At 40.9% G+C, this 24,123-nt stretch overlaps 1 protein-coding gene across 1 annotated transcript in view; it reads right to left on the reverse strand.

The window, feature by feature from the left end:
- Window positions 1-5,772: 5,772 nt before the first annotated feature.
- The window catches only part of MEI4 (meiotic double-stranded break formation protein 4), a 334,353-nt gene continuing 316,002 nt past the window's right edge, over window positions 5,773-24,123 (reverse strand). The window contains exon 5 of the mRNA XM_025294854.2: window positions 5,773-5,973. Coding sequence (XP_025150639.2) covers window positions 5,788-5,973 — 186 coding nt within the window. The 3' untranslated portion in view covers window positions 5,773-5,787. The remainder of the gene's footprint in view (window positions 5,974-24,123) is intronic.

The raw sequence follows: 24,123 nt of genomic DNA on the forward strand, positions 1-24,123 counted from the left end.
CACATGTAAAAGAATGACATTAGAGCATTCTCTGATATCATGCACAAAAATAGGTTCAAAATGGATTAAAGACATAAATGTAAGATTGTATACTATAAAACTCCTAGAGAAAAACATAGGCAGTATATTCTTTGAAATAAATCTCAGCTATATTTTATGGATCTTGTCTCCTAGAATAATGGAAACAAAAACAAAATAAACAACCAGGACCTAATTAAAAGCTTCTGTACAGTAACTGAAACCATAAACAAAAACAAAAGACAACCTAAGTACTGGGAGAAAATGTTTGCAAACATTACCAACAAGGGGTTAATTTCCAAAATATACAAACAATTCATACAGCTTAATATAAAATGGGCAGAATGCCTAAAGAGACTTTTCTCTGAAGAAGACATACAGATAGGCAATAGTTAAATGAAGAGATGTTCAGTATCACTAATTATTAGAGAAATTCAAATCAAAACTATGAGATATCATCTCAAACCAGTCAAAATGGCCCTCATCAAAAAGTCTTCAAATAACAAATGCTGGAAAGGGTGTGCAGAAAAGAGAATCCTCCCACACTCTTGATGAGACTATAAACTGGTTCAGTCTGTATGGAAAACAGAATTGTGGTTCCTCAAAAAATCTGAAAATAGAACTATTATATGATTCTGCAATCCCATTCTTGGACATATATCTGTGGAAAACTCTAATTTGAAAAGATACATACAAACCAAAGTTCACTGCAGCACTATTTACAATTGTCGAGACATCGAAGCAACCTAATAGCCATCAACAGGTGAATAGAGAAGATGGGGTGTATATACAATGGAATATTACTGAGCCATAAAAAGGAATGAAATGATGCCATTTGCAGCAACATGGATGGACCCAGAGATTACCATAGTAAGTGAAGTAAGTCAGACAGAGAAAGACAAATATCATATGATATCACTTTTACATATGTGGAATATTAAAAAAATGATACAAATGAACTTATTTGTAAACCAGAAATAGACTCACAGATATAGAACACAAAGTTATGGTTACCAGAGGGGAAAGGTTAGGAGGGATAAATTAGGAGTTTGGGATTAACATATGCATACTACTATGAATAAAATATGAAAACAACCTGCTGTATAGCACAAGGAACTATATTCAATATTTTGCAATAACCTATAATGAAAAGAATCTGAAAAAGAATATGTGTGTGTGTAACTGAATCACTTTGCTGTACACCTGAAGCTAGCACAGCATTGTAAATTAGCTACACGTCAATAAAAATGGATAAAAGTGAATATGCAAACCATCTTTATGTTCTCCAAAGTCTTTTTCTCTGCTTGCTTTATAACTAAATAAGCATTCAAAGGAGTTTTCCCAAGAAAGTTAATTAAACAGAGACCATGATTTCAGTATTTAGAAATTCTTTGATAATTGAAGACATTTTAAAGTTCACTACATCAAAAGTAATACTTTTACTCAAATTATTCTAAGTAGAACCAAGTAGGGGGAGTATTTCCTAACACATGCTGAGAAGTTAACAGAAATCTAGAGGAAAGACTTTCTAATTTTTTAAATTATATGTACACATATTACATCCTTGATCACAAACATTCAAGAGCCTCACAGGATATAAAGTTCACATTTTTGTGAGTGATTTTTTGTCTGCATTTTCACTACTTTCTTCTATCCCATTTAGCTCCCAGCAGATAACAGCTGCAATCACTACCCTCTTTTCTATTAGGTTTCTTCACATTCCTGCCTTGGACATTACTAACAGATGTTTCCCTGTTTTCACTTCCTGCTGCCACCCTAAGTTTATGACTTTCCTACACATGCTAGTTCAAATCTCATTTCCTGCTTGAAGACTTCCTAGATCCCAGGTAAGCATAGGTGATATCTACTTTTGGGAATCGGTACATTTATTACCTATGTCACTGATTTTACATCATACACATATTATGTTTAGCCTGTGTTGAATTGCCGACTTTACTTTTTCGTGCTTTGCATCATATCTTCCAAGCAAAGCTGTGTGTTCCAGGGGGTTTTAATATAATTTATAGCTGTACACAAATTAGTCTTCTATGAAGCTCCAGCGGAGCCATTACAGTATTATTATGTAGGAGATGCTTAAAAAGTATCAACATTAAGCCAATGAATGGATTTTTCTGAGAGGAAAACATATAGTATTGTCAAGTTTTATAGGAATAAATTTAAATATGCACCTGGATTGGACTAGGTTGGTACAAATAAGAATAAAATCCAAGCAATTTCATTAAATTGCTGAAAGTTAGGAGAATGGGATGCTGAAAATCTGAAGGCTATCTGGAAGAAATGGAACATCATACAGAATATAAGTGAAAGATTCAGAGAATATTTGGAAGTAGACAAGTGAGTGATAGCTAAAGATTGAATATTTCTAACAGGGGTGAATAGACACAAAGAAGTATCAGCCTTTCTGGCTGGAATTCCAGTTTGTTTCTTCCACTCTGGATGTACCATCCACAGTGGGCAATTCTGTGCCCTCTGGGTGTTTGCAGTATAATAAAAGACACTTGGAAAGAGGGCATTTCGGTGCAATCTAAATAAGTTTCTGACTTGATGTAAGAAGTGTGTTAGAATGTTAGGGATGTGCAGAGAGAAGAAAGGCAAAAAGGAAGGGGTATTTATCAAAGTGCTGTTTACCAAAGTCCAGTTGGCAGAAACACTAATTGAGAAAATAGTGCCTGAAGGAGGAAGAGCTCCAGAGAGCTCTTAGCAAAATGATTAAGTTATTAGATGATCTTCTACCAGTAATGACTGCCTTAAGACTGGAGAGGAAGGGAGAGAGACATAAATGCTTCTGAAAAGGACAAGTGGGCTTTCATTCTTTAAACTTTCTCCTTTGAATGATTAACTTTTTTTTCTTTTGGCCGAGCTTCGTGGCATGTGGGATCTTTGTTCCTCCACCAGGGATCAAACCTGTGTCCCCTGCAGGGGAAGCATGGAGCCTTAACCACTGGATCTCCAGGGAAGCCACATAAGTGGGCTTTTACACAGGTCTGGCCGGGCACATAAACAACGAGCAAGAACATTGAAGATTAATCAAATCTGTCATGGATTTGTTACATCTTGAGTTGACTGTCACTTCCTGTATGAAATATTCCCTGATTACTCCCTCCCTCTCTACCTTCACAAGATGTGTGCAGGTTTTTCTTGGAATTTAACCATGACTACTTACTAATACAGGCAAATATGGTGATGGTGGTGGTGGTGTCATTACCATCAACACTGTATTCATTTTTGCTCTAATATGTCCTCCTCACCTTCTTATCAAATAACAAGCCCATCACACTTCAAAATCTGGTCCTTACTACAACTTATGGAAATAACAAGAGCCAGGTAGCTTCTTAAACATGCTAATTTCTCCCCATCCAAAAGAATTCTGTTTTTCTTAAGTGTAAGGAAATTCTCTAAAACCCGTCTACACCATTCCAGTCCCACAGTGGTAGCTGTCTTTCCCATGGATTCCTGATTTGCAGGTCCAGGTGGCATGTTCTTCCCAAAGCCCCAGTTCTAGGGGATAGTCAGTCTTTCTTGGTAGGTGTCAGGATGCTCATGATCCGAAAGTGGCTACTCTGAGACAAATGTACTTACTACCTGTGGCTTACAGACTCCAGCCAGGAGGTGGCAGGGACTTTTCACATTAATACAATACCGTCGCTACCATTCTTATATTGACACCTCCCCTCGCCACCAATGAAGTGGGTATTTGGGGACTTAGTGGATTCATTTCATCGTTAAGAAAGTTAAACTAAAACCATAAGACCAGAATAATATATCAAGTGGAAACATTTCTGCTCTAGTGACCACTCACGTTCCTATTTGATTTCCAGAGCATAGTTATGTGAGAGGATGGCTTTCAGTTATCTGGGTGCCCCCCACACCCAGGTTAGAAAACCAGTTTGCACGTCAGGACCACTACAGTGGAAGGTGAGGAGGGTGGGCAGCACAGGGGACAAGTGAGCTAACGGACGTCTCTGTGCTCTGGAAATCAAGTTTTTGGCCACGTTCCTACTCAGTTGAGCCGCCAGACCATAACATGGAAGATCACTGAGTTCATCCCCGGTGATGTGCTCTCCAGAGTCAGATGTATTTAGCGAAGCTGTGAACCATCAGGGTGAACCAAAAGGCATGGCTTCAAGGAAAAGGATACTTTGGTGTGGATATGCATCGATTCTGTTGTGTTTCCTTCACAGACCCCACATTTCTTATAGCTTTATGAAACACAAGCATCCTTAGTTCCCTTTCCTAATGCGCTTCTAAATAAGAAAAGAGAACAAGATCTTTTCTAACCAGGACCCCCAACCCCCATGATTAGTCACACCCCACCCCTTCCTACAGTAGGAATCTTCTGTTCTGTTACAATTGCTGCAACTTCTTTATGAGATGAGCTGCCCCTCCATTGATTGTATTGTCTGATTCTTATCTGAATCTCGAAGGTGAGGGGTTATTATCCCCATTTTACAAGCGCTGAGGAGCACACTCTGGTTTCCAGCATCTATAGTGGAGTCTAGAGGCTCTACAAACACAGTCCTGTGTCAGGCTGCCTCTTAGTACCCACTTAATGATATCTAGATAATCACAAAGAATTATGGATGTATAGAACTAGGGTATAAATATGTTCTAAAATATTGCTCCTGTTCATCAAGCTATGTAGCATTAAATGCAGATTTCTTAGGAAAGAGAGAATCTTTTTTTTTTTTCCTCTTCTGCTTGCTTTGGTTTACCACACCTTCTGGATGTCTTTAAGGCAAGTGGGCTTTGCTTCACCAACTGACGTCCTCGGGTGCATTTCCTAGGTGTGTGTGGCTGGGGAAAACAATCAGTCAGATTGTAACTGAAAGTGGGGTCTGGCTGCTTGCTGCTCAAAAGTCAGTAAAGAGACCAGGTTGGTGGAAAGGAAAGTTTTTTGTTTTGTTTTGTTTTTAATTTTGGAGGCTGGCAACCGTGGAAGGGGGTGGATGCCTGTCCAAAGGCCGACAATCAGTGGGCAAGAGCTTTTATAGATGGAAGGAGGAGGCTACGTGCTACGTGCAGAAACAGCATAGTCAGCTCCGACAGTCATCTTAAAAACGATTATGCAGTGGTCTGATCAACATCTTCTTGATTGTTTCAGGTACAGTTAGACCTCAGTCCCAGGGTCTGTTTGTTCCCATTTCCCCGAGGCCAGTTCTTGAAACTGTGGCAGCTCATGTTGTAGCCACAGTCTGGTCACCTTGTAGTTAACTTCTCCACCTGCTGGGGCTTTCAGTATCAACAAGACAGTTCAGAATATGGCCTACACAATTATCTACAGCCCTGGAAAAGGAAGTTAAGGTCCTTGACTTTTTTTAATGACTACATTAATATTATTTGGTCTCCTTTGTTTGCCTTTGTTTCTGCATTTTGTCACTTCTCTGATTAAACTTATTCTTTGGCTGAAGTTTTTCCATAGACTAAAGGCAGGCAGAGGACATGGAGGTCAAGGAACACAGGATGCTTCCATTCAAAATCATCAGCAGCTATGTTTTTAAGGCATCATTGTGCACAAAGGTTTAAATAAAAATTCTTAAAGAAAAAAAAAAAACTCCCAGGTGAAAATATATGCAGCTTTTACTGTTAGAAAGACATTAGTGGAAAAGATTAGTGTGGCTGAAAATTCAGTCAAATACTCAGGAATTTCTTTTTCTAAGGCAGAATTATATACAAGAGTTAAAACAAACAAACAAACAAAAACAGAAAATAAGAATGAGCCTTGCATGAAAATATGAACAGCTTTAATTGTTAGAAAGAAAACACTGACGAAAATGCTGTGACTAAACAACAGTTTATTACACTTGTTTTGTGGGAAATACTTAAAGAAAAACTTTCCTGAACAATAAGAGGCTTACCTTTTTTAAGTCTGATATATTCTTCTGCATGTCTGCGAGGAAGGAAAAGACCATGTTCTTTAGCTGTGTCATCTTTCTTCTAGAGCAAATTGAAAAAGGATATTTGAATCAGCGTTTATCTTCTTTATCGATTTTCAGAATCATTAATATAAACTCACAGAGAAATTTCTGAGACATCTGATCCTTTTCATTTCTCTATTCACAGCAGCTGCAAATTGTAAGTGTATTACCTTGCAGAGACAGAACTTTAACATTAATGAAATGCGTTATCCAGCTGTAAACCCTCCTAAACTGAAAATAGACTATGAACGTGGACTATGTTGAATTAGGGTCAAAAAAGTTAAACAATTGAAAGAAAGGTTATTCCATGGAGAAGATGATTAAATCTATAGTTTGGAAAGAGCAGTTATTCACTTTGTATATCCATAATACATGTTAGAATATACGGTGCCCCTCCCCTCAATAAACTGATTTTGAAATTAACAAAAGGATATCTCACACATAGGAAAGATTCCATGGAAGAGGTGACATTTGAGATATGCCTTGAAGATGATGGCTCAGACAGTAAGGAGTCTGCCTGTAATGCAAGAGACCTGGGTTTGATGCCTGGGTCAGGAAGATCCCTGGGAGAAGGGAATGGTCACCCACTTCAGTATTCTGGTCTGGAGAATTCCATGGACAGAGGAGTCTGGCAGACTTCAGTCTGTGGGGGTCAGAAAGAGTCTGACAAGACTGAGTGACTAACAATACTAACTACTGAAGATAGATCAGATCAGATTAGATCAGTCGCTCAGTCATGTCCGACTCTTTGCGACCCCATGAATCGCAGGACACCAGACCTCCCTGTCCATCACCAACTCCTGGAGTTCACTCAGAATCACGTCCATCGAGTCAGTGATGCCATCCAGCCATCTCATCCTCTGTCGTCCCCTTCTCCTCCCGCCCCTAATCCCTCCCAGCATCAGAGTCTTTTCCAATGAGTCAACTCTTTGCATGAGGTGGCCAAAGTACTGGAGTTTCAGCTTTAGCATCATTCCTTCCAAAGAAATCCCAGGGCTGATCTCCTTCAGAATGGACTGGTTGGATCTCCTTGCAGTCCAAGGGACTCTCAAGAGTCTTCTCCAACACCACAGTTCAAAAGCATCAATTCTTCGGCGCTCAGCCTTCTTCACAGTCCAACTCTCACATCTATACATGACCACAGGAAAAACCATGGCCTTGACTAGACGGACCTTTGTTGGCAAAGTAATGTCTCTGCTTTTGAATATACTATCTAGGTTGGTCATAGGATTCAATAAGGAGGGATGATGCTGTGTGAATATTGCATTAAATGTTTAATTGAAGTTCTGAGAAAAGGAAGAGGGTTAGTACCAAATCAGTAAATCACTTCTGCCAAGGAATCCAGTAATCAGAGTACAAGGATCAATGTGGCAGCATGTAAGCCAGACCAGTGGAAAAAAAACAAGAGGTAGAAAAACCAGTTTTCCTAGTAAAGAAATTGACCATTAGTTCAAGTGAGAAGAAATAATCCTAGAAAGACAGAAGAGATAGTGGAAATGAAATGGCCAAGGCTTTTGCAAGAACATGGTAGGAAGGCCCATGATGGCAGGAAAAAGGACTGGTTGGTCATCTCTGTTAGCTCAGCCCCTCAGGGACTCATTGTGTATTGAAGGAATGAATCATTGATTGACTAGATGAAAGCCATAGTGTATATGAATTTATATCTATTTAATGAATGTACCTATTGAGAGTATGAATATAAGATGAGTTAGGCTTACTTTGAATTCACATAAATACTAACTTAGGAGGAGCCAATTTCAAGGAAAGGGGATATGTTCATTTAAAACAAATTAGGTTAAAAAAAATCCAGCAGGATTTCAATTGGATGTGTCTAATGGACAGTTGAAAATAGATTTTGTTACTAAGGAAAGAGTATGTTTGTTGAAATAAATGAGAGTCATCTTTCTAAAAATGCTGATTTTTTTTATTATCTAGATTATATGAGGCTTTATTTTTCCTCATCTTGATTATTGTAAAATAAGTTTTCCACTTGAATTTTTCTACTTGGTTCACTCTCATTCTGTTCAAATTATCTATTGCTGCATAGCAAATGACCTTAAAACTTAGTGGCTCAGATGTCAACTTTAACCACTCAGTTATTTATATTCTAGGGAAATTAAAACAAAGGTCAAATAATCCCAAGATTACACTGAGAGATTATCACAGTGCCAAGGTGTCATAAAGCAGAATAAAAATGGATTTTAGAATTGAACATTACTGCATCTCTTGATAAATATGTATGCACACACACACACACACATATACATCTTATAGTTAATTATTTAAAAAAAGGAAGGATGACAAGGTCTCTATGTTATTAATAAAATATGTTTTATGGTCAAGTTTTTTGGGAAACTTTTAATGGAGTTAACTTCTGAGATTTTATTTAAAGGTATGTTGAATGTTTTTCAAGCTATTACCTAACAACACTATAATCTCTATGTGAACACTGTAAGGATCCATTATTGTACTGGGGAGTAATAGTTCTTTACCGCTTTTCACTTCTGTGTCTTCTTTCAAATAGTAGGCTGTCAAGAACCTTTCTGATGTAATCGCAGTTTGTGTCATGGCACCTCCCACCGCCTGTAGTTTTCTGTTTCTTATCTGGTCTGTACTCCAAAAACACATTAAAAAAAAAAAAACTTTGGAATTTCATGGTAAAAAAAAAAATTCTAAAATTTTCTGAAGATGCTTGATCCAAATGGCTAAAAATAACAGCTAATATTTTGAAGTTCTATTTTTGGGCCAGTGTTTAAAAATACACATCTCATATTATCTGATTCTCATCTCTATCCTATAAGATCAATACTATTATTACCCCTATTTTATAGATGAATTAAATGAGACTTAGATAGGTCATTCTCACATAAGCAAGAATCCCATGTGAAGCTTTTTTTTTTTTTTCTGAATTCCCCCTCAAAAATGGATAGAGCCACTACATAGGCAAACAAAATACCCATGGCAACATTTGCTACAAAACAAGATAACCACAAATTCTCATGAACCTGAAATATGATAGGGAGGGGGATCAACTACTAACAGCAACTGAGTCTACATGGTATTAGAGACTGTGTGTTAGAATGCAGAAAAAGACCCAACATGACCAGCAGAAATTTATATAGGACAATCTATGAACAAAGGTGGAACCTGGGAGGGGACTTTGCAGGCTCCAATTCTAAGGTGAGGGGAAAGGAATTGTAGGAAAACCCAATGATGTCAGCAGGTCTGAACCCTTTCAACCCACGTGACTAGCCAACTGGAGCTACTTGAAATTCACAGTCCTACGCTGAAGAGAAACTACTGGGAGGAATATTTAAGTTGATTTATATCTCTAAAATAATTAAACACAAGATCTGTGAGCTTCCATTTGGATTATTGCTCTGGGCCTTCCAAATGTCCATGGTGGGTCCCGTACTGAATATTAAGCATGAAGTTGCTCTCTACCTTCATGGCAAGGATGTCAAGAAATTGCAGTATATAAGTACTCCTCCAAAAACCAGGGGACCTCGAGTCCAGTTTGTCTTAGGAAATTAATTTTCCTTAGCTGATCTGAGTTTCAGAACACGGAATAATGTCAACTTTTTCTAACCATATAAGTATAGGTCATATGTTAGTGGCTTTTATTTTTCAAAAAGTGGAAAAAGCAACTTTTTAAAAAGATGTTCATGGTTTGTCTCTTATATTTCAAAAGGCTTTGCAGATATTCAGAGAGATTAAAATGTGATGCAATGAAATTTGCCATAATGTGAAGAATTTTCTTTGTGATTTTCCATCAAGTGGACCTCAGATCATGAGGAAAGTGATTCTCAGCCATATCATCTTCTTTCTGCAATACACACTTTGCACATTAAAATTTTCTTGTTTATAAATTAAATTCATTTTCAAACCATAGTTATAATAGAGTTTTATTTTTTCACTTTCCCAAAGAAGATTCAGTAATTCAGTAATGGGGAAAAAAAGAGATTTTGGCATAGAATTTTAAAATTGTCCTCACTATTGTAATAAATTGTATTGTAATAATAATATTGTAATAAAAAATACATGACAGAAAAAATTAAAAGACCATCTAGTGGATAAGTCTCCAGGCTGGGAGCTCATGTCTTAAATTTCTGAGCTCCAGATGGAACTCCCAAAATATATGATTCTAACACAGGATGGATTTTCTCACATATTTAGCTTAAAATATTTGTCCTGAAGGGCAGAATTTCTATGAGACTCTACTAGTTTCCTAGGGCTGCCATAACAAATCGCCCTGTACTTAATAGCTTAAGATAGCAGAAATTTGTTCTTTCACGGTTCTGAAAGACAAAAAACCTGAAATTAAGGTGTTGGTAAGCTGTGCTCCCTCTGAAGGCTCCAGAAGAAAATCCTTGCTCACCTGTTCCAGCTTCTGGTGGCCCAAGCATTCCTTGAATTGTGGCAACATAACCAATTTTTGCCTCTGTCTTCACACTCTCTTATTCTGTGTGTGTGTGTGTGTGTCAATATGTCCTTTCTTCCTATAAGGAAATCCGTCATTGGATTAAGATCTAGGATGATCTCCTGTCTGGATTCTTAACAATTACATATATAAAAAAGTCATATTGGGAGGTTGTGGGGGACTTATCTTTTGGGGGACCCCTATTCAACCCATTATGGAGGCTGATCTATAGATAAGTAAGAAAAGTCTTCTCCTGTACTTAAAAGTCTAATAGAGAAAAGCAACAGAATGAGAAAGACTAGAGATCTGTTCAAGAAAATTGGAGATACCAAGAGAACATTTCATGCAAAGATGGGCACAATAAAGGACACAGATTGTATGGAAGATATTCTGTTTCTGTACAGAAACAGAAGATATTAAGAAGAGGTGGCAAGAATACACAGAAGAACTGTACAAAATATCTTCACGACCAAGATAATCATGATGGTGTGATCACCCACCTAGAGCCAGACATCCTGGAATGTGAAGTCAAGTGGGCCTTAGGAAGCATCACTACCAATAAAGCTAGTGGAAGTGATGGAATTCCAGTTGAGCTATTTCAAATCCTAAAAGATGATGCTGTTAAAATGCTATACTCAATATGCCAGCAAATTTGGAAAACTCACCATTGCCCATAGGACTGGAAAAGATCGGCTTTCATTCCAGTCCAAAGAAAGACAATGCCAAAGAATGTTCAAACTGTTGCAAATTGTACTCATCTCACATGCTAGCAAAGTAATGATCAAAATTCTCCAAGCCAGGCTTCAATAGTACATGAACTGTGAACTTTCAGACGTTCAAGCTGGATTTAGAAAAGCCAGAGGAACCAGGGATCAAATTGCCAACATCCACTGGATCATCAAGAAAGCAGGAGAGTTCCAGAAAAACATTTACTTCTGCTTTATTGACTACATCAAAGCCTATGACTGTGTGGATTACAACAAACTGTGGAAAATTTTTAAAAAGATGGGAATACCAGACCACTTTACCTGCCCCCTTAGAAATCTGTATGCAGGTCAAGAAGCAACAGTTAGAACTGGACATGGAATAACAGACTAGTTTCAAATCGGGAAAACAGTATGTCAAGGCTGTATATTGTCACCCTGTTTTTTTAACTTATATGGAGAGTACATCATGCAAAATGCTGGGCTGGATGAAGCACAAGCTGGAGTCAAGATTGGGAGAGAAATATCAATAACCTCAGATGTGCAGATGACACCACCCTTATGGCAGAAAGCAAAGAGCAACTGAAGAGCTTCTTGATGAAAGTGAATGAGGAGAGTGAAAAAGTTGGCTTAAAGCTCAACATTCAAAAAACTAAGATCATGGCATCTAGTCCCATCACTTCATGGCAAATAGATGGGGAAACAGTGTCAGAGTTTATTTTTGGGGGCTCCAAAATCACTGCAGATGGTGACTGCAGCCATGAAATTAAAAGATGCTTGCTCCTTGAAAGAAAAGCTATGACCAACCTAGACAGCATATTAAAAAGTAGAGACATTCCTTTGCGAACAAAGGTCTGTCTAGTCAAGGCTACGATTTTTCCAGTAGTCGTGTATGGATGTGAGAGTTGGACTATAAGGAAAGCTGAGCACCAAAGAATTGATGCTTTTGAACTGTGGTGTTGGAGAAGTCTCTTGAGAGTCCCTGTGACTACAAGGGGATCAAACCAGTCTATCCTGAAGAAAATCAGTCCTGAATATTCATTGGAAGGACTGATGCTGAAACTGAAACTCCAGTAATTTAGCCACATGATGTAAAGAACTGACTCATTGGAAAAGACCCTGATGCTGGGAAAGATTTAAGGTGGGAGGAGAAGGGGATGACAGAGGATGAGATGGTTGGATGGCATCACACCAACTCAATGGACATGAGTTTTAGCAAGCTCCAGAGGTTGTTTAAAGACAGGGAAGCCTGGCATGCTGCAGTCCTTGGTGTCGCAAAGAGTTGGACACGACTAAGTGACTGAATTGAACTAAACTGAGAAATATTATTCTGTACTCTTTCAATATCATAGTTAAAAACATAAAAATGTATCACCCTATGATATTTACATCTTGAGTTAATTCCAAGCCACAGTACAAAAAATACAATTTTATTATCATAAAACAAACATTGTTTAGAAAAAATTGATATTTCAGAATTCTGTGATTTTTGTTATTGAGTGGATAATTTGTTACCTTAAAACTAAAAGTAAAGTCAAAACATTATAAAATAATTTAATGTTTTCTACTGGACTATGATGCTGTGCAAGTGCTGCACTCAATATGCCAGCAAATTTGGAAAACTCAGCAGTGGCCACAGGACTGGAAAAAGTCAGTTTTCATTCCAATCCCAAAGAAAGGCAATGCCAAAGAATGCTCAAACTACTGCACAATTGCACTCATTTCACACGCTAGTAAAGTAATGCTCAAAATTCTCCAAGCCAGGCTTCAGCAATATGAGAACCATGAGCTTCCTGATGTTCAAGCTGGCTTTAGAAACGGCAGAGGAACCAGAGATCAAATTGCCAACATCCACTGGATCATGGAAAAATCAAGAGTTCCAGAAAAACATCTATTTCTGCTTTATTGACTATGCCAAATCCTTTGACTGTGTGGATCACAATAAACTGTGAAAAATTCTGAAAGAGATGGGAATACCAGACCACCTGATCTGCCTCTTGAGAAACCGATATGCAGATCAAGAAGCAACAGTTAGAACTGGACATGGAACAACAGACTGGTTCCAAATAGGAAAAGGAGGACGTCAAGGCTGTATATTGTCACCCTGCCTATTTAACTTATATGCAGAGTACATCATGAGAAATGCTGGGCTGGAAGAAACACAAGCTGGAATCAAGATTTCCAGGAGAAATATCAATAACCTCAGGTATGCAAATGACACCACCGTTATGGCAGAAAGTGAAGAGGATCTAAAAAGCCTCTTGATGAAAGTGAAAGAGGAGAGTGAAAGCGTTGGCTTAAAACTTAACATTCAGAAAACGAAGATCATGGCATCCGGTCCCATCACTTCATGGGAAATAGATGGGGAAACAGTGGAAACAGTGTCAGACTTTATATTTTTGGGCTCCAAAATCACTGCAGATGGTGACTGAAGCCATGAAATTAAAAGACGCTTACTCCTTGGAAGGAAAGTTATGACCAACCTAGATAGCATATTGAAAAGCAGAGACATTACTTGCCAAAAAAGGTCCGTCTAGTCAAGGCTATGGTTTTTCCAGTGGTCATGTATGGATGTGAGAGTTGGACTGTGAAGAAAGCTGAGCATCGAAGAATTGATGCTTTTGAAGTGTGGTGTTGGAGAAGACTCTTGAGAGTCCCTTGGACTGCAAGGAGATCCAACCAGTCCATTCTGAAGGAGATCAGCCCTGGGATGTCTTTGGAAGGAATGATGCTAAAGCTGAAACTCCAGTACTTTGGCCACCTGATGCGAAGAGTTGACTCATTGGAAAAGACTCTGATGCTGGGAGGGATTGGGGGCAGGAGGAGAAGGGGACGACAGAGGATGAGATGGCTGGATGGCATCACTGACTCAATGGACGTGAGTCTGAGTGAACTTCGGGAGTTGGTGATGGACAGGGAGGTCTGGCGTGCTGCGATACATGGGGTCACAAAGAGTCGGACAGGACTGAGCGACGGAACTGATAGCTATATTATTATTGTTATTGTTATTATCATTAAATGTTTTTACATTGTTCATATTTGGGTTCAATCAATTGTGAGATCAATGATCTTTGAATATGAAATACACCCAGGGAATTTTTTTAAAGTGGAAATCTTCTGTAATATAAAAAGAGAACTGAAGAGAAAAAAATGGTCCCTTTTGTTTGTGAATTCTTTTTTATATTTCCCAAGTATTAAACCTAAACAAAAATGATCAACTTACAAATAAATGGGTGGCATCTCATTCCTAATGTGATGAAGCAGAGCAAGTTTTTAAATTAAATAATAACAGAAAGGAGTGTATTATTGCATATGTTATTATTGTCTGTAAGAGAGCATGGAGGAATATTCGTAGCAGTGTTATTTACAGTAGGTAAGACATGAAAGCAACCTAGCTGTCCATTGACAGATGAAAGGATAAAGAAGTTGTGGTGCCTATATACAATGCAATATTACTCAGCCATTAAAAGACACATCAGAGTCAATTCTAGTGATGTGGATGAGCCTAGTTCCTGATACAGAGAGGGAAGCAAGTCAGATAGAGAAAAACAAATTTTTTATATTAACGCATTGTTGGGGGAGCGTGTAACTTCCTCGGTTGTGTCTCGCCACAGCAAAGATTTGAAATGGCAGACCAGTGTTACAGCTCGGTTACAGCTCAGAGTTTTATTGGGCAAGCAAAGGAAAGTACAACCTCAAGGTGTGAGGGTGGGCCAACCCCAAAGGCGAGGCCTAAATCCGTCTTGACTTCCTCTTTTTATACGTTTGTCTCTTTCTCTCCTTGAGCCTGCTCAATATAAATTGTGCTAGCCAGGAGGGCTGTTTGTTTCACCTGTGGTTCTCACTCTAGTCCTCAGATTTCTTTTATTCCATTTTCACAGGCTTTTTTCTTTCTTTGTCTTTTAGCCACCGCCATTTTGGACTCCTTTTTCCTATTCTAACTACCTAACATTCCCTTCTCAAGAGATGGGAGGCCCAATTATTTGGGAATAGTGACATCAAGGTCTCTCTGGCTACTTCCTGCTGAGCTGGGGTGGCAAGGGGCATTCAGCCTCCCTCTCTTGCTAGTCTCAAGCCTCAGGGTCCTTACAGAGGTGTCCATCTAAGGGCGAGTGATATTTTCCATGGTTGGGTGTAGTTTTATATATCCTTGTTGAACTGGCACTGCATGTTTTAGCTTGTTGACCTGGGCAGAGACAAAACGGGTTAGACAATTGACAATACATGGAGCAATCATAAGCAGCATCAATATGGTGATAACAGATTAGTAGGGGCATTGCTGCTGCTAAGTCACTTCAGTCGTGTCCGACTCTGTGCGACCCCAGAGACAGCAGCCCACCAGGCTCGCCCGTACCTTGGATTCTCCAGGCAAGGACACTGGAGTGGGTTTCCATTGCCTTCTCCAATGCATGAAAGTGAAAAGTGAAACTGAAGTTGCTCAGTCGTGCCCGACTCTTAGCGACCCCATGGACTGAAGCCTACCAGGCTCCTCCGTCCATGGGATTTTCCAGGCAAGAGTACTGGAGTGGGTTGCCATTGCCTTCTCCATTAACCAACTCCAAATCCCCCCTCATCAGAAGAAGGATCCCCCAGAGAGTGATTGTAGCCACCCCAAGATCTCTTCAGCTAATTCTTTGAGATCCGATAGGATCTGAATGTTTTTCTTGAGGACTATGAGACTTTCTTTAATTTGGCTGGAGCTATTTACCCAGAAACAACACATCTCATTCAAGATGGCTCAAGTCCCTCCTTGTTCAGGGATCAGGAGATCTATCTCCTATCTATTTTGGAGTACAACCCCTGCCAAGCTGTGTTGGCTCATTAGAGCTACCCTGAGAAAGTTTATCCCCAGAAACTTAATTTTGGGGATTTTCATTAGAATGACACTCATTTGTAGTACTGAATAGGTATCTGAGATCTCCCAGAGGTTCACAGGTATATTGAATGTCGTCTTCTGCTTTTTTCCATGGCTTGACTCATGAGTAGTGAATCCAGGAGTCATGCCCTGATACCTTGACTGCTGTGGGGGAAGAAAGTATTACAGGGTAGGGGCCTTTTCATGTGGGCTGGAGTTGAGCCTTTGGGGACCCATCTTTCCAGACTTTAATTAGGACTTGAGCCCCTGGAGCATATAGTGGTGGCTCTTTAGAATCTTTTGGGTCCTGGTTGACACCCCTCAAGCATATATCTTTTTGCAATTGTCAAATGGCCATGGTACAAGGCCAGAGGGTCTAAGCCTCTGGATCTAGGAAGAGGTCATTGACATAAACAAAAGGTCTCCCATATAGCATCTCATAAGGACTAAGGTTAACCTGTTCCTTTGGATCAATGTGGGTGCAGACGAGAGGTATTAGTCTCCTTCCATCCCAGGGAGGTCCCCTGGGTTATCTTTTTTATTGCTGATTTTAAGAATTGATTGGCTCTTACTAGTTTTCCTGAAGACTGAGGCCTCCAGGCACAATGGAGATAATAAGGAATACCCAATGCTTTAGAGACCCCTTAGGTGGCGTTAGAAGTAAATGATGTCCCATTGTCACTTTGTAATGAACTGGGCAGACCAAATCTCAGAATTATTTCATGGAGCAGTTTTTTTGTCTTGTTTTGTTTTACCACCTCCTCAGCAGTCACAGTCTGGTTGTGAAAACTTCAATCCATTCTGTGAATGTATCTACCATGACTGCTGCTGCTGCTAAGTCGCTTCAGTCATGTCCGACTCTGTGTGACCCCATAGACAGCAGCCCACCAGGCTCCGCCATCCCTAGTAGGTATTAATACCCTTGAGAAACTGGCATCTGGGTGAAGTCCATGCCAGTCCTCTCCTGGGTAGTTCCCATACATTGGATAGGCTGGGCCAGCTAGGTCTTTGAGCTCCTTGGGGGTTGTTTAATTGGCAAGTGGGACAAGAGGAGTCCATTGCCTTATAGTCGTTTGGAGGTCTGTTCCTCTGAAGGACCTTTCTAGTAATCTCTGGAGGCTTTCTCCCCTAAATGAGTGGTGGCATGTAAGGAGTTAACCAACTTCCACCGGAGGTTCCCAGGCAGAAGAAGGAGTCCCTCCTCTTGGAGCCACCCCATATGATCTTCTTGAAATCCCTCACTCTTAGCTTTAAGAGTCTCATCTTCAGTGAGAAGGAGTTTCTGGCAAATTAGTCTGTGGAACTAAGGTGGCAACCCTTATTGGGTCATTGTTCTGTAATGCTGCTCTCTCAGCTGCTTGATAGGCTGCTTGCTTCCCTCCTGCCACTTTCGTGCTCCCTTTTTAGTGTCCTTTACAGTGGGAGAGTGAAACCTCAGTGGGCAGATGGACTGCCTCCAAGAGTCTAAGGATTTGATCACCATATTTGATTGGGGACCCTTGGTTGATCAAGTGGCCTCTTTCTTTCCAAATAGAAGCATGTGCATGTAGCACCAGAAAGGCATACTTGGAGTCAGTGTAAATGGCTACTCCTTTTCCTTTTCCCAGCTCTAAAGCTCGAGTCAGGCCTATGAGCTCAGCCAACTGGGCTGAAGTACCTGGTGGCAAAGGTTTAGCCTCTATGGTCTCAAAATTGGAGACTACTGAATATGCATCTCTTCTTTTTCCATCCAAGACAAAGCTGCTTCCATCAGTGTATCAGATTTCCTCAGGATTGGTCACAGGATCTTCTGACAATCCCTCTCAGGGTTTTGTCCAGAGGTCCAAGGTTTCTAGGCAAGAGTGAAAGGGGAGAGAGCCCTCAGGGGTAGGCAGGAGGGCAGCTGGGTTAAGAACCTCACAAGGGGATATAGTCAGGCTTGGATTTTCCATCAGCACTACTTGATATCTGAGGATCCTTTGATGAGACATCCACAAATGGCCTCTCTGATTCAGGTGTTGTTTCACTTGGTGGCTAGTAAAAATAGTTAGTTTGCCCCCAAGAGAGAGTTTTAAAGCATATTCTATCAGGACTGTGATAGCTTCAAAATTTCAAAGGCAGGGAGAGATCTCTTCCCAATATGGAAGTAGGACACTCAGGGACCACCAGAACTTGGTGGGAAAATATTTGTCCATCCCAGCAACAAAGAAGTGCGCAGGTGAATCTTTTTGTAAACGTTTTTCTTGTAGCACGCAAAATGGTACAGGTTTGAGAGGAGAAGACTCTGGAGCAGGAGGTCAGGACAGAGTAGGTAACCTCTGTGTCAGCCAAGAAATTCTCAAACCTACCTGCCACATCCAGTTGCACCCTTGGCTCCAGCCCCATGATGGTTATCTGTACAGGCAGGCTGGCTGCAGCGGGCTGCTTCAGTCCTGTTGAACCATCATGAGGGAAGGCTTGGGGCTTGACCTTGAGGCTCTTGGGCCCCAAGGGCAGAGTGCTGCCCAATGTCCCAATTGATGGCATTATAGCATGCCATTTTAAGAGACATGCTATAGTTTGGCCACTCATTGGCCCAATGTCCCGCCTGTCTACTGATTAGGCATTTGCCTCATGCCTTGTCCTTCAAGTACTCGGGGTTTGCCACAGGGCTTCCCTGGAGGGCGGCCAGCACCTGGGCATGCCTTGTCTCTTTCCTTCTTTCCCTTTCCTGGGCCTTGGCCTCCTTCTTGTTCTCTGTTATAAAAGGTATTTGTGGCTGTCTGGACCATCTCATTTAAAAAGGCAGCAGGGCCCTGCTGCTGTAGCTGTTGTAACTTTGTCCTTATGTCTGATGCACATTGGGATAGGAATTTGTCCCTTAAAATCACCTGTCCTCATAAAAGTCTAAGTCCAGATTGGCAAACTTTTGGAGTGCCTCTTTTAGGCTTTCCAGAAAGGCAATGGAGTTCTCATTGGGCTCCTGAGTTATTGCTGAGACTGGGTGCAGTCCCACAAACAGGCTTCCTTCTCTTTCCACGAATGGACTTCCTTAGGGGTGAGTCTTTCCAAAGCTTATCCTACCCAGTACTGTTGCAACCTGAGAGCCAGGCATCCCCGGGTCAGGGTGCAGATCCCTAGGCAGGTTGAAGCATGACAGCCTCCTGGAGATCGAATGCCCAGGCAGGTGGAGGCATGCTGGACTCCCGAGAATTGGGTCCCTGGGCAGGTCGAGGCATGTCGACCTCCTGGGACCCCTGGACTGGCAGATTCCTGAGCAGGTTGAGACATGACAACCTCCTGAGGACCAGATCCCTAGGCATGTCAAGGCGGTCAACCTCCTGGGGCCCCTGGGCTGGAGTTGGGCATCCCCAAGGTCCCCAGTATGACTCGTGCTGGGGAGGATTAAGGGGTTGTAATCTTTACTCATTGCCAGTTTGTCCACTGCAGATGGGAATAGATACTATGATGTAAAGCAATCCAAGCCCACGTCCTTACACTGGGAACCTGGTGAAATAGCCATAACATCCTCGTATTGCTCTGAGGGAATGTAAGTCACTGATTTATTCCTCTAGTCCTCCATAAGAGCAGTTCAGGGTGTTTCCAATGGTAAATATTTCATTGTCATAGATCCACTTTAGGTAATAACAGAAGTAATGACAAGGGAGTGGGTTATCTGGTCCTGTTAGGGGCTTTAAGAGTATTTTAATAATAAGCTGGGTGGAGCGATGTTGCCTATAAGGGGGCAGGGTCCTGATTGTAGGAGTTAGTAAGTGGCTTAAGGACAAAATGATAAAAGGCAACAGACCAGGTATTCCATAAAAGTGGAGTGGAGATTTGATCTAGGGAATATGCTTGTAGCTTTAGGAGAAGGGTGGTAAGGGTTTGGGCCCATTCGGCCTGCAGGGCTAACTCCCAAAGTGGCAAACATTATCCGTGGAAGCCCAATTGCCCTTGAAGGGATGCCACCAACAGATGGACTTCTAGCAGGCCTGTGTGTGCCTGTCACCCGTCCTAGCGGGTTCACTGAGAGATGCTATTGTTGCACATGTTATAGGAAACATGGAAGATGAAGGCCTGAATTCAATGAAAAAAACAATGAAGATGAAGGATTGGATATTATACAGTATTTCCCTCCCAAGGGCCAGTTATTTCTGGTTGTCCCTCTGGAAGATTGTAGAGGCAACATTGTGGGCCTGGACAGGGCTCAGGAAAAGAACATGAAACAGGAGTGAAGTGGGCAGGGCATGACTTTTGAAAGAATGACACAGCCCAAGGGTATAACATAAACCAATTAAATTCAAATGGGTCCAAGATGGTAAACAAGTCAAATTCAACTAAAGCTTGATCCTAAATCTGCAAGCTAAATGACACACCCAGAGGCTCCATGACATTTCCAAGGCACTATCAAAAGACCAAGGAGTGGGTGGTTCCCCAATTGTTGGAATGATCCTCCCACTCATTAGCATATGAAATCACCCAGCTTACAAAAACTAACCACAGCACATTTCATGGCTGCACTCACCCTCTGAGATGGCACACACTCTGTGGACTCTGCTTCTCTCTGAATCTGAACAAATCTACCTCTTACCTATTGCTGGGTCTCTCACTGAATTTTTTTTCAATGAGACATCAAGAACCTGAAACCAGGTTCTGGTTTCATTAGGTCCCGAAACCAGGCACCGTGGGTTTTAGCCAGGCTCAAGTCCTGGTAGGACATGACAGTGACTAAGCATAGCACAGAGTTCCTGCCACATGGGTTTGAGTCCAAATCTTAGGTAAACTGTTTCAAACACAACTTTCAGAAATGAAAAGATGATGACCTGCCCAATACTTTGAAAGCAGTGGCATAGATGGAGAGAAGAGCTGAAGGATGGGAGGAAAAAGCAGTGGGAAAAAGGTGTCGAGAAACCCTTTTCATAACTCTGTGGAAAAACTGCTAAATGCCTGACCTGTGCCCACAATTTCAATTGACCTGATCCTTGGCACAAAGGAGGTTAAGGACAGAGAACCCTCACCCACTTGGGCCACAGCTACTGGGGCGCAGCAGATAGTGGAGCCTTCAGGACACACACAGGGAGTAGCCTCTGCCAGAGTCCCTCAGTTGGACCCACTGCCACTCACCTGTTCCCAAAGGGCTCAAGGAAACAAGAAATGAGAGATTGTAAAGGAATTAAGATTTTGTTAGCTATATGTCCTTTCAGCCATAGGGACAAGGACCTCCTAACCAGAGGTCTTCTGGAATCTGAGACTGAGTCGCGTGAGCTTTCTGCCAAGTTGGTTTTTGCCGTCCCAGTTTCTAGCATGCTGAGCTTCTGGTCACTTCCACTGTGCTGGATTTCCTTTGTGTTCAGCTTCCACCACATAATTTTTCACCAAGCTGAGCTTCTGTTCAACTCCACCTCCACTTAGCAAGGGCAGAGCTGTGGTTGTTTCAGCCAGGTTAAATCTGAGTCACGGCACCAGAGATGTCAGGGGAGTGTGTAATTTCCTCGGTTCTGTCTCACCACAGCAAAGATTTGAAATGGCGGACCAGTGTTACAGCTCGGTTACAGCTCAGAGTTTTATTGGGCAAGCAAAGGAAAGTACACTCTCAAGGTGTGAGAGTGGGCCGACCGCGAAGGAGAGGCCTCAATCCGTCGTGGCTTCCTCTTTTTATACGTTTGTCTCCTCCCCTCCTTGAGCCTGCCCTATGTAAACTGGGCTAGCCAGGAGGGCTGTTTGTTTCACCTGAGGTTCTCACTCCAGTCCTCGGTTTTCTTTTGTTCCATTTTCCTTTCTTTGTCTTTTAGCCACCGCCATTTTGGACTTCTTTTTCTTTTTCTAACTACCAAACAGCATTATATATGGAATCTAGAAAAATGGTACCGATGATACTATTTGTGGGACAGGAGTAGAGACACAGACACAGAGAATAGACTTTGAACACAGTGGGGGAAGGAGAAGGTGGGATGGAGTAGAGGGTGGCATTGAAACATATACATTACCATATGTAAATTAGATATCTAATGGGAAATTGCTGTAAAACACAGGGAGCTCAACCTGGTGCTCTGTGACAACCTAGAGGAGGGGGATGGGAAGGTTGGGAGTAGGAGGGGATGTTCAAGAAGGAGGGGACATATGTATACTTATGTCTGATTTACACTGTTGTATGGCAGAAGCCAAAACAGTATTGTAAAGCAATACTCCAATTAAAAATAAATCTAAAAAAGAGAGAGAGAGATCATGGAGGGACTTCCCTAGTGGTCCACTGGCTAAGACTCTGCACTGCCAATGCACGGGCTAGAGCTTAACCCCTGGTCAGGGAACTAGAACCCTCACACTGCAACAAAGATCAAAGATCCCACATGCCACAGCTAAGATCCAGCACAAAAAAAAAAAAAAAAAAAAAATTTTTTTTTTTAAAAGAACCTGGAATCTTCAAGTGCAAGAGAGAAAGAGGAAGGGGAGAGAAAGAGAGCAAGGTATGGAAGTAGGAAGAGAGAGAGGGGGAGAAAGAAAGAGACCAGAGAGACAGGAGAGGTTTGGGAGAGAATGCTTTCTGTCATACATACAGTGTTATGTTATTTTTCCTCTTATTACAGTCTAGTAGGAAACACTTGTGTTTCTTCGACCTAAGAGGAAGAACTAGCTGAAAGGGAAGAAGGCAATAAACCTAGAACACAGAATTGGTTAACCTAATTTGTGTATAAGTCTGACTACCCTCTCTGTTTCTTTCTCCACTAACAGTATAAATCCCACATAATCAAAATTTTACCCTACCTCATAGAACATTTTGCATGTAAACTCTAGGAATTGACCCTTGGGAAAGACAATATTGGAAGTCTTATGCTCTTTCTCAGAACTGGCTCTTAAAATGTCAAATAATCTCATTTAACAAAGAAGCTGATGCTCAACTAACATTGTATCTGCCCTACACCCCACCCCCTCATTTTCCAGTCCCTTTGTAGGGAGAAGGGACCATGTAGCTAATCCCAATTAATGAGAGGTAACCTTAAGCACTGTGTCATTTTTTATCTGAGGTAGGAAAAAAGTCCTAATGATTCTCCAGTTCCCCCTGAGGGTAAGGGTCACATGTTAGTAGCAGAGCTACAAGTTTTAAACTATCTGGATCTCTGAGTTACCACATTTAGTTCAGTGCCCTGGAGATTTCTAACCCCCTATAACATAGTACATGACTGAAAAATAAACTTTATGTTTTAAGTCATTGTGATTTGGGGGCGGATGGAGTATAGCTAAAGTGTGCCTGTGTGAGTGCTAAGTTGTTTCAGTCATGTCCAACTCTTTGGGACCCTATGGACTGTAGCTCACCAGGTTCCTCTCTCCATGGGATTCTCCAGGCAAGAATACTGGAGTGGGTTGCCATATCCTCCTCCAGGGGGTCTTCCTGACCCAGGGATCAAACCTGTGTCTAGCATGTCTCCTGCTTTGGCAGGTGGATTCTTTACCACTAGCGCCACCTGGGAAGCCATAGTATAAACCTATTGTAATATGTTTAATATTCCTAAGTTGTTTGGGAATTGGTGAAGAATCCCTTAATAGATGTCAATCAAAATTGAACTCGACAAAGTAGGCAGACATTAGATAAATTTGCATTTGAAAAACTGCACTCTTTTTGATGCTTTTTGGTGTTTATATTACTGTTAAAAGGAAAAATATCTTGTGATTCAGGGCATGCATATATTAGTAATCATTATTTTCAGTTTTACAAACACAAAGATCTGTGATTACAAATTCTTCTTGTACTTTCCTTAACTCTTATTAACTTAATTGACTTTTCCTCATTTTTAAAAAGTTGCATGGAAACAATTGGGAATCATAAATTTCTTGATATCAAAATTTTCTTCTAGCTATTTATAAATAATATATAGTAAACTTAATAATCTTGTGTGGCTGGATGGCAGTTTTAGCAAAACCAAATTTAAACCCACCTAACATTTTTTGTGTTTTTTATTTTTTAAACTTTGATGAACCTAATACGATGGATTTGGGAAAGTCACCCTGACCTGACCACAAAATACATTTTCTTTTTTCACAGTATCATATGAAAATTATAGACTATGACCATCATTCCTAAGCTCTGTAGATTACTTAAGTGACTCAGCCTGTTCTCAACTAAATTTTTCTATTTGCATTAAAACATCATTAGATATGATATTAGAAACAGCATTAGACGTCTGGATAGAAAAGGGATGAATGATCCCCACCTATCCCCAGTTCTAACCTGTGTAG

The sequence above is a fragment of the Bubalus bubalis genome, chromosome 10 (assembly GCF_019923935.1).
Source record: "Bubalus bubalis isolate 160015118507 breed Murrah chromosome 10, NDDB_SH_1, whole genome shotgun sequence".
Classification (NCBI taxonomy): Eukaryota; Metazoa; Chordata; class Mammalia; order Artiodactyla; family Bovidae; genus Bubalus; species Bubalus bubalis.